Below are 12,948 nucleotides of genomic sequence, written 5' to 3' on the forward strand. Positions count from 1 at the left end.
TCGATATGGATATATGATATTTGATTAAAAATAAGTATAATAATGAATTAATCTATTAAGATGTATTAAAAAAATTGAATTTATTTAATAATTTAAATATTATTTTATTATCAAAATATTATCAAAAAAGCACGTTTTTTTCTCTGAAATCATATAAAGTAATGAATGATACGATAAGTGATTGCCCGCTACATTAATATTCAAAAACAAATTCAAATTGAAGAGCAAGTGAATAATATTAATCTTAAATGATGGACTGTGTTGCATCAAAGATTATTATCGAAAGACCATTCTTTATGAGTATCCATATAAAATCGATTGTCATTGCAAAGATAAATTTTATTCAATGTAAAATATATAAAATATTTAAATAACCGAAAACAATTTGATAAATAGATTTAGAAGAATTTTGTTTTTAATAATATATTAATCTAGATAATATGATTGCAATTATATAATTATCATCAAATTAATAATCATGCAATCATATTTTAAGTAATAAATGCATTCATAAAGGAAACTACATAAAAGATTATAATAAAATAAAAAATCCAATAACTATCTAATAAATATAAATTTAAATACAAATTAAATACATTTCAATTATATAATAAATTCTGAAAAAACTGAAGAAGAAATATATATTGATCTTATAAAAAATTATATAGTGATTTGAAGTCATTTATATATGTTGTCATTCATATATTATAAAAAATTTATCTAATCTAATAATTTTAATTTTAATGAAAGTTTGCATATGTATAGCATAATAAATTATACATGAAATATTTTTTTATTGATCATAATATATCATATTAAAAAATATTATCGTGAAGAATGAAATCAAACTTTTAAAAAAAAAATTTAGTATTTTTTGTATTTTGAATAAAATTTTGATTAGAAATTTTAGTAATTATTCGAATAGGAATAAACGAATAAAAGGATCTTCACCAATTTCGATAATTTTTAATATATTATGAATAGAAATGAATATTTTGAACAATTTTTTCCTTTGTTTGATATCGCTGTTTAGTCTTAGTTTTCAAGATATTTGTAAAAAAAGATTACTATTATTATATAGAATTTCTCTTATATCTAAATGTTCGCGGTTACATGTGCGTAAACATGTGACCGCCATTTATCCTCTTAAATATTAATGTAAATAAAAACAACAAATAAAAATATATAATGGATTTAAAATTTTTTTGCTCATGAATTATGAGTTAAAATGTTTCAAATCTATTGCTTGAACATGTAGATTCGAAGAAAATATAATAAATATATAAAAATAAAATATAAAACAGTGAAGTGAAACTACTAAGAATGATTATCATTGTAATCAATTGCTTTATATTTTATATTTTGCACCATTAAAAAAAGACATCAAAACTCCGAGCTTTTTTTAACTTCTAAAAAGTGATATTCAATTATTAACAAAATCAAATATAATTTTTTAAATATTGATAAAATTTGATAGTATTTTAGAAATATATATAATTGACATAAAATTTGGAAGAATTGAAAGGAGTAGAAATGGACACTAAATCTAAAATTTTAATTTATTTATTAGTTTCCGAGATATTAATAAAAAATTTTTGATACAATATATTTAAATCTTATATAATTAACACATTGAATATTGTCTACAGATATATTATTAATACAACCGTTTGCGTACTATAGATTGTCGACGCGTCGAGTGTAAAATAGTCGATGACATAATACAGTAACGATATCAGTATGCATAAGGTGTCTCAAGTAAAATTGATTATTGTAACTTCGGTTATCTATATTTTCTTACAATACAATTGTTTCGTTTTAAATTATGTTTTAAATGATATTTTTAAAATCAATTTATTGACAAAATTTCTGAATTTGTTAGAGAATAGATTTTTTCCCTCAAATATCAACAATGCCAGTAATTATTATAAAAAAAATAAATTATTATAAAAAAATTATTATAAAAAAAATAATTATAATTATTTTTTTTATCTATTCTAATTCTAATAATCCAAAAATGTTAGATTTCAATATACCATATTTCAATATGTTTACTATGCAATAAATATTTGGAACTATACTGTAGATATAAAGATAGGAAAATAATTTTCGGATTATATATTTTGCCACCGCTAAGCGGTCGACTATGCTAAAATAGTCATTGCGTATTCGATATTTTATGTGAAATACTCTATAAATGCCTAGGATCATTATCGCTATTACGTCATCGACTATTTAATACTTGACTATGATTGTGTCTACTGTAAAGACATTACGTTTGTATAAGATTGTATGAAGAATATATGTTTTTTATTAATATCTTGGAAATTAATAAAAATTTGAAGCTTAATAATTATTAATAAAAATTTTAAATTTAAAGTCCAATTTTCTTTCTTCTCTTTTAAATTTAATATCAATTAGAATATTATTATATATTTTTCAAAAAAATATCTTAAAATTTCATTTAAAAATGAAAGATAAAATAAATTTTGTATAAATTTAGAATTTTAAAAGATTTAAATTTAAAATTTTTCAAAAATATTTAACTTTTAATGCTTTATTATTTTGTTGTAAAAAATTCCCAGACAAAATTGCATTCGAAAAAAAAAAATGTGAAAAAAAAAATTTTTTAAACGAATTCTACAAATGTTTTAAAGATATTTTTAAATTTCTTATATTTACAATTAAATATTATAAAATAATAATATTAAAAAAAATTATTTTAAAATAAAAATAATCTTTTTTTTATTCTAATTGAGAATAAATTTCTATTGAAAACAATTAAATTTTTTTAAATACTTCTGATTATAACAAACTATGTAACATTTTTCTTGTATCTTTAATATATTGTAGTGTGGAAAAATTGAAAAATATATTTAAATACAATCTAGAAATATGAAACACTTTTTTGCTTCTCGATCATACTAATCTCTTATTTCTTAGATTCCAAAAGTGCATGATTTTTTTTAATCAATCATTCTTTCATCATGATTACACTATCTTAATCATACTTTTGATAGTTTTATACACATGTATTTCTCTGTTTATAAGATTTATGTAAGAACTGAAAGAGAAGTACAAAAAAATATCAAAAGAATCTTTGCTCTAGACTAGTTAACCAAAAAAGAAAAAGAACTACGATGACTCATGAACCACAAATTCTTCTGAAAAGGATCCTAGAAAAAGAATTTAAACAATAATTAAATAAAATCGTAATTTGTTTTTAAACTAAATTTTCAAAAGCGAATTGTTATAGCATTTTTCGTTATTTAAGATAACTATGATTATGCAAATGATCTATATGCAAGGTATTTATTATATTCCAAAGAAAATAACAATTATCTCTAAAAATTTCGAAGCTAATTCTAGTATTCTTATATCTAGATTTTAACATTTTTTTTTGTGTTTATTATATGCAAAATATAGACTTACGTTTCAATTATTTATGCTGCAGTAAAAACTATATTAGCGAAAAATGTCAATAATTTTACAATCTCAATTTATTTTTGCTTCTCTTCTATTAATAATTAATTTTCCTATCTAATTTTATACTTCTTATAATCAAGTCTATTATTAATTTTATTATTAAATTATTAACACATTAATTATATATATAGTATTTAAAAATTTTCAAATTCATTTTTATCGAAAATAAATAATAATAATAACTAAATAATAAATAATAATAATAATCATTAAGTAATATCTCAATTTTTTTTATACAGTATATATTTGTGAGATATCTTTATAAAATCAATTCTAAAGATTGAAGAAAAAAAACACAAAACTAAAAGAATCTATTATTATATTATATAAAAATGTTGATTGAGGCTTATTTATTAAATTATAAACAATTTAGATTTGTATTAAATGAAACAAACAAAAAAAAAATGCAACAGTATAATGGAGACAAAGCGATCTTATTCTATTTCCTTTTTGTTTTATTTAATGTAAATTTCAATTATTTAAAACTTAATAAATAAACCTTAATCGATATTCCTATATACCAACTTTTATATTTTGATTTCTAGTCAAATTAGTTCCATGTTATCTAAAAAATGCATATCTATATATATAGAATTATATATATAGAAATTTTTGCATAATTTTGAAATTTGAAATATTCTTTATATTCATGAAAAAAACAATATTCAAACCAAAAGGAATAAAAATATATATATATATTTGTCAGAAGATAAATAAATAAAAATAAAAAATAATAACTAAAAATAATAATATTAATTTTTTATAGAAATATATATATATATATATAGTTTGTCTATTTGTATAATCATTCAATGTGATCTTTTCTTACTATTTCGAATAATTTCAAATAGTAAAAAAAGATCACATTGAATAATTATACAAATAGACAAACTAATTTTTTTATTTAGTTATAGTGATACTATAGAACAATTTGTGATTACATAAAAATAAAATATAATAAATTATCAAACTGACTCGTGTTAAAAACTATAAACTGCAAATATATGGTTTTATAAATATAAAGAATTAAATATTACATTATTTATGTAACATGATGTATTTAAAAGATGTTTATACATTTATACATTCTAGATAATTTGATATTTGAATAAAATCTGATTAATTATTGTTACACATTATTACAAAACAAATATTTATTTACTCACCTGTGAGGTTCTTTTAGTGTCATCACATCACCACGCAAAGAATTTCTTTTTGCATTGGGATTTTTATGCATTTCCATCTACAAACATAATCAAAAATATCTTATTAATATCTTAAAATATGTAATATGTAATATGTATATGTAATTGTAAAAATTACATTGATCAACTATAATTAACATTTTTACTATGAATTCAAAATCATGAATTCAAAGTTGATTTATTATGTGTAAACATAATACAATTTTTAATTCTAATAAAAAATTAATAAAATAAATTTTACTTATCAAATAATATTTATCAAATAGTATAATATAATTTGAATATAATATAATTTAATAAATAATTATATATTTATAATATTTATAACATATTTAATAATTAAATATAATTTGATAAATAATAATATATTTTATATTTTTATTTTATAATAAATTATTCTAATATTAATTATTATAATAATTATTTTAATTTATTATTATTATGTTTATTTATTATGTAAATTGATATTATGTTTTATTTTAAATATATAATTACAAAATATATATTTTTATATATAAAAATAATTTAACAAATAATTTAATTTATTAAAGAAGAATCAATGTTTTATATGTATCTATATCAAGAAGCGAATTTTAAAATATCATAATATATATTATATAGAATATTAATATTAATTATTAAAATTATTAAAATATATTAAAATTAATATTATAATACTATAATTAATATAATTAATATAATTAATATTATATAATTAAAATTAATATTAATATTATATAGAAAATTCATTAAGTAATTATTAAAAAATACAATGAATATTATATATACTGTGAATAATTATAAATTCATCTATATTTTTACAATTTTCATAAAAAAAAAACATAGATTAAAAAAATTTTATATATGTCTTTAATAATATACACAAGAAAAATTTTTTACGTAAATCTAAAAAAAAGAAGAATATTTTTTGTTTTTTTAAATTCTTTAAAATTGCATTTAAACTATGAAAAGACATAAATTAATATATAATTTTAATATTCTTATTTTTAATAAAGTTTAAAGTTATTTAATAAAGTTTTCTTTATTTTTGATTATTAATGATAAATAAGAATATTAATAATAATTAAATATTTATAATATTTATAATATTTTACAGTAATTAAAAATGTTTAATAATGATTAATTATTTAAACTTTCTTCAATTGTTTCTGTTAAATGAATTTTATTTATTTATAATTTTTGCAGTATTATTAATTTTTAACCATCAAATCTATTTGAATTAAATTTTTTCTTATATCTGATGATAAAATGTCTTCATATGTTTGTTTTTTAATATATTCTTTTAAAATTTTAATCAATAATCTTCAAAAACTTTTTATAATTATTATATTGTAATTATTATAAAATATTATATAATCATATAATATATTGATATTATATAATGTTATATAATATATTAATATATTATAATAATAATAATATTATATCATATTATATTATATAATATATAATAATATATTATATATTTAATATTATATNTTATTATTATTATTATTATTATTATTATTATTATTTTTTATATAATTATTATTTATATTTCGAATTCTTAATAATGGAAATTTCAATTTTTTTATTCTGTTAAAATTTCACGTTTACGAGATAAAAAGACAATTTGTTGATTGTAGTTCACATGTTATCTTCAAACAAACTGATTAAGCTAAGGTCATGCCAAGTTCAATGTAAGATATTGATCAAGCAATACGATTTCCCATGGAAACATGATCGAACATCTGTTCTTCGGCTTCCTTTGGTTTTTTTCCAATACTATTCTTAACTTCGTTAATAAGTTTTATTACAGCAAACAAGCAGTATGTAATTAATGAATAACGTAACTATTTTTATTCTTTGATTCAATTCATTTTTTATGATTTTTTTAAATATAAAAATATTGGATCAAATATTTAATTTTTGTATTATTTAAATAATATTAATATACTTTCCATAATTATGGAGATGAATATTGTAGAAAATTGAAATAATTATCATGAAAAAAGAAAAAGAAAAATTAAATTTTATCTTTATTCAATCATAAGTTCCTTTCTTATAATAAATTTTCTGATTTTGAAAAATATATAAGAAACTTTTGTGACATTAAAAAACATAAATTATTTAATATTTATAATATTTTAATATTCAAAAATTAAAAATAATTGAAATTTAATTTTTCATGAAACTCAAATCAATCATGATCTTGAAATTCTCAAAAATTCAAACTTGGAATATTCAATATTTATTTCCTTGTTTCTTTTTCTAATAAAACTTGTCTATAATATTTCGTAAAAAATTAAAATTTTAATAAATTTTGATTTTTAAAATTCTTTAAAGTTTAAGTTTATAATCAATCAATAATAATCATTCTTTTAATTTTCAAAAAATTAAAATTATTCTAAATACAAACTTAATTAAATTATTATTAAGTAAATAAATTTATAATATAATAACATTTTCATAAATTATTTATGAATGTTATTTATTATAAGAATTTCGAGATTTTAAGATTTTTGAATCATAAAAATAGCAAAAAGTTTCAAAATTTGAAACTTTATAAATTTCAGGGAATTTTTAAATGATTTATTACTATTAATAATAATGAAAATATTTTAATAAAAAAAGATCAATTTTACAATTTTTTTAAGTTTATATAATAAATTATTTTTTAATTTTATTTTCTAAATTGTCTAATTGTTTTTCATTTAGTTTTGAATCTTAAATTAAAACAATATTAAACTTACTAAAATATATATTTTCTCTATTTTATTTGTAATACCGAACTTTTAATTCTAAATTTAATTACATTTAATTTTACCAAAAACTAATTATAAATAAATTAATTTTTTAATTCGCAATATATATATATATATATATATAAAAATATATATATATATATTTAATATTTATATATATATAATATATAATAATATTTATATATATATATAATATTTATATATATATAATATATATATATAGTAAAAACATGTTTCTAAAAGATAAAAAAAGAATTCATAATATAATATTAAAATTGATAAATATAACACAGTTGAGTAATATTATCGCAAAAATTTCATCACAAAATAAACGATCAGGAAATATAGCAATTGCAGAGAGCTAAAGTAAACAGTAAATGGTAATTAACTTATAATTAATTATATAATAACTGTGGGATTAAATTACACTTTGTAGCTTATATATTAAATCATGAATAATCGATACGAAAAGTAGAATCATATATGTAATATATGCCACGTGTTATTAACACGTGCAATAATAAATAAATTTTTCCATTGATTCTCGATGATTCATATGGATGAAATAAATGTGGATGAATAAATTATAAATAGAATTTAGTAGAATTTATAATAGGAGTAACACATGATTAATACTTGACAAATGATTAATTTTTTTATAACTTAATAAATTAAAATAATAAAAATGCAATAATAAATTATAATAAATAATAATAATAATAAATAATAATAAATACTGAATATAATATATTCGTTTGAAAATTCAATGACAAAATTTTAATACTAGAATTACTAATTTACTAATTCATAATATTTAAATATATAACATGTAATAAAAATATAATATAAATATATAATATAAATATTCACATATGATTGTAATTAAAATGATGTCATGAAAATAAATTAGATTATGTAATTATATTTTTATGATTCAAAATATATAATTATATTTCTATCTTAATAAAATATAATATTAATTTTGCCAAAAACATTTTCATGTTCTCAAATAAAACAAAAAATATAAAATTCATTATTTTGATAAGTTGTTTTATTGATAGCATAGTATTATGAGTAATTGAAAAAATAAATACATAAAAATAAAATAATTATTTAGAAAAAATATATATATATGCACAAATAAATGATTTTGATGCGATCTACAAATAAATATAATATTAGTATTTTCTATTTTTCTTAAATACTAAAAATATATAAAAAATATTGTATCAATCTTTGATCTCTTAATTATGACATGATAATCATCGATAAATGATTTACATGCTTCTATTCTCTTATTTGATCAAATTTTCAAATTCAAACATGATTCGCGTATATGTCATGTATATTATATCATATATGTCATACAATAGAAGTGTAATTTCAATCACAAGCAATTTATCTAATAATTAAAATTCACGCGAATGACACAATATGTTTTATATTATTGATCATTCCGATTTTTAAATTTCACAGTTTTCTTAGATATTTATTTAAAAAAAAATATCATAATATTAAAAAAATTGAAAAATAAAATCATATTGTTAATTTACTTTCTTAAACTATTGAGAAATATATAAAATATAAAATATAATATAAAAGTATAAAAAGTATAAGTTATTGCAGATTACAAGAATTTTTAGTTTAACATTTTTATAGTATATTGAAGAACTTGACTGTTTTATAGAAATATGATAATATATAAATAGTAATATAATATTATAATAAATAATAATAGTAAATGAGTTTTTATCATATAATTTTTAAACATGAATAACTGAATAATTATTTGTAAAAACTAATTCTGTTTTTTATTATAATTTGTGTCAAATGCCCATCTGTACTGATAGACATTGCTCAAATAGTCCACATAATTCACTGTTGAATAATAATTGAATAATGTTGTTTGAAAATGCATGTAAATTATATAATATATATCGTGCGTCGATATTTAAATTAATTTAAACAAATTAAGCGAGAATGAAGTAAAATAAGAATTTTAAAACAACTATCATAAATATAAAATTAATGAAATAAATATTGTTTTACAATCAAAATTTTTAAAACTTCTGATATCCGATACAGATATTCACAATGCATATAATATCTATTTCTAATTTTTAAAAACTAATAAATTTTAATTTTAATTTAAATGTCTCATGCATGATGATATAAGATTATTATGAATATAGAATTAATTTTAAGTAGTTTGCTCTAATTTTACATGAATAATGTATGATTATTTGTAAGCAATTGTCTATAAATATTGTACCATAAAAATACAATAATTGTATAAATATAGATATTATACTTCTTATTCAAAAGTTTTTTAGATTTAATTACAAATTATTTTAAAAAATTTTTTAATTTACATGCAAATTAATATTGATATTCTTAAATTTATATTGACAAAATTTTTGTTTATAATTTTTTTTAAATATAATTGTTATCAAGTAAATCAATAAACTGCAAATCTTTAAGAATTTATCAGATAGAATGGAAAAAATATAAAATATACAAATATACTCAAAACTAAAATGCATTCAAAACCAAAATTTATTTTTATAAGTTCTGCATATATTCATGGAAATATGAATATATATTATATTTATAATAAGAATTATTATATTATATTTTTTTTAAATTAGTATTTATAAAAAAGAAATATAAGAATTAAATATTATAAGAATTAAGAATAAGTTATAATTTATAAGAAAATTACCTATAATGCATTATTTTATTTATTATAATTTTTGTCAAATGCCCATGTGTACTGATAGACATTGCTCAAATAGTCCGCATTTTTCTATTGATATTTCGACAGAAAAAAAAATAATATTTCGTGGCAAGATATTTAAATTTTATAACTTATTTTTTTTATAAATTTGATAATAAATATCCATTATATTCTATTTATTAAAATCTGACAATTTCCGACATTGAAATATAACAAATGAATTTTTTAAAAAGTAATCTTATATAAGATCAAAAATTTTATAATGAGAAAATACTCAATTATACCAGATGTCATTAATTGAATAAAAAGAAGTTATTGATTATGATTATAATTATCAGTTGATATTAAGTTATATAAATAGTTGATAGTATGACGGTATTTTAACAAACTCTGAATAAAAAGATATGGTTATTTAATTTTGTTTATATAACAATTGATATTATCATTTATTAATCATTAAAATGTAATATAAAAATCTTTTAATTTTTGAACATATTGAAAAGAAAAAATATTCTATATTATATACAAGAAAAAAAAATAAAAAAAAAGAAAAATAATTAAAAATATGAAAAAAAAATACAATAGTCACTCAAATTAATATTTAAACGTTATGATTTGCAAAAGATTATTGTTCTATATATTATTATAATCTAATTAAATTAATTGCTTTTTAATATATTAAAATATTCTGTTATAATTTTTTTTATTTAATGCATATAAGTTTTTGCATAATAAAAGATAAATGATATAATGGCAAAATCTAATATTCAAAAAAATTCGGATATATATAATATAATAATATATAATATAATAAATTTGTGTTAATTTTTTTAATATAAATCAAAGAAATATAAAAAAATATAAAAAGATAAAAAAATGTAAAAAATATATTTTATAAAAATTAAGTGTTTATTACTTCATTCTTTTTGCAACATGTTTTAAATAGTTTAACAATTTAAATAGTTAATTTAATTTAAAAATATAAATAGTTTTAAATTAATATTAAAAATTATTTTTTATTGATAATAAATTTTATATTTTATTTTTATTTTGAACGAATTTATAAAATGAACTATTGAACATATAAAAAACAATAATATATGTTAAATAAAAATGATAATATAAAATATAAATAAATTAAAAAAATTTAATTTTTAATAAATTAAAAAATAAATTAAAAACTCAAAAATAAGAAAAAATATAATATACAATATCAACAAAAAATAATTCGCATATATTAAATTGTTTAAAACATATAAAAAAAAATATTAAATACAATACTTAAAATTTATAAACAATTTGTATTTAAATATAATATTTTTCTTTATATTTTTTTTTATATGTTAAATTTCACAATTATTTCATTTATAATGTATTATGCAAAAATAAATAAAATGTATATTTCTATTAATTACAATGAGTACTTTAATACACATTAGCATATAAAATTAAAAGAATGCTCGATTTTCACTTAAAATTTATCGATATTAAAATCGTTATAAAAAATTTACATACAAAATAATATTTTATTTTGAAGAATAAAGTTTTTATTTTCAGATAGAAACATTAGATAACATTAGAAACTTTAAATAATTTTTCTCAAGTGTATTTTTGTATTGTAAGATAAGATAAAGATGAAAAAAATGAAGATATTTTTTCTTCAAAAATTTTTCAATTTCATACAATTTTACAAATTTAATATTGAAAATTTTTTTTTAATGATTCCTTTTTTTAATAATTTATTAAAACTTAAATGTGAATTGATAAGACAAAGAGTGATAATATTCTTTTTTGAACATTAAATCATTTATTCACTAAAATCATATATATTGATTACATACATGCATATTAATCACGCATTCAAAATACGCTAAACTTATCCAATACATATAAAATACAAATCTGATTATATAATCTTCAGTCATATGCTTTAAATTATTCTGATATCGATAATACACTTTTTATTCAAAGTCCAATAAAATAGCGAAAAAAGTCAAATTTTAAAAAGCCTTTGTAAAAAGAAGATTTTAATCTTCAAATTTAATAATTGATAGTTTTAATCTTTGAAAAATGTTTTCAATATCCGTAGAATTGTTTGAATTTGAGAAATTTTTGAGAAAAAAAGCATTTTTCCATCTTCTATATATAAAAAATATTATCCTTGAGAAAAACTACTTAACAATTTTTATTTTTGAAAATAGAAATTTTTATTTTAAAATTATTATTATACGATTTTTATATACAGAGATATATAATTTGTTACAGAGATATAACTATTTAAATATTGGCAAATTTTCAGCAAAAATCGAACACTTTTTTAATTTTATATGCTAATATATTAAAAAATGATCAATAATTTAAATAAATTACAATAAACAAATATATAGAATAATAATTTAATAATAATTCTTTGCAATAATCTTTAATAATAATCATGGTAACCGAATATTAATTCAAATTATTATATATATATATATATAGAAAATCTAAATCTTAATATTGAATAATAATGATTACATAAAGTTTTAGTCTTTATGCTACTTTACTCTATATTTTTACTCTATATTATTACTCTATATTATTATACTCTATATTATATATCTATATATAATATAATATAATTCTTTATAATAAATGTTACTCAAATTATATAATTATATATTAAATATTGAATGATATTCACATATTATATATATATATATATATATATATATATATATATATATATATATCGTATATACATATATTATATATA

At 16.1% G+C, this 12,948-nt stretch overlaps 1 protein-coding gene across 2 annotated transcripts in view; it reads right to left on the bottom strand.

The window, feature by feature from the left end:
- Nucleotides 1-12,948, bottom strand: part of LOC122719675 (proton-coupled amino acid transporter 1) — a 60,303-nt gene that overhangs the window by 24,467 nt on the left and 22,888 nt on the right. For both annotated transcript variants that reach the window (XM_043945689.1, XM_043945690.1), the window contains exon 2: nt 4,653-4,729. In XM_043945689.1, coding sequence (XP_043801624.1) covers nt 4,653-4,729 — 77 coding nt within the window. The remainder of the gene's footprint in view (nt 1-4,652; nt 4,730-12,948) is intronic.

This window comes from Apis laboriosa, unplaced genomic scaffold (genome assembly GCF_014066325.1).
Source record: "Apis laboriosa isolate Shangri-la unplaced genomic scaffold, ASM1406632v1 scaffold93_cov139, whole genome shotgun sequence".
Classification (NCBI taxonomy): Eukaryota; Metazoa; Arthropoda; class Insecta; order Hymenoptera; family Apidae; genus Apis; species Apis laboriosa.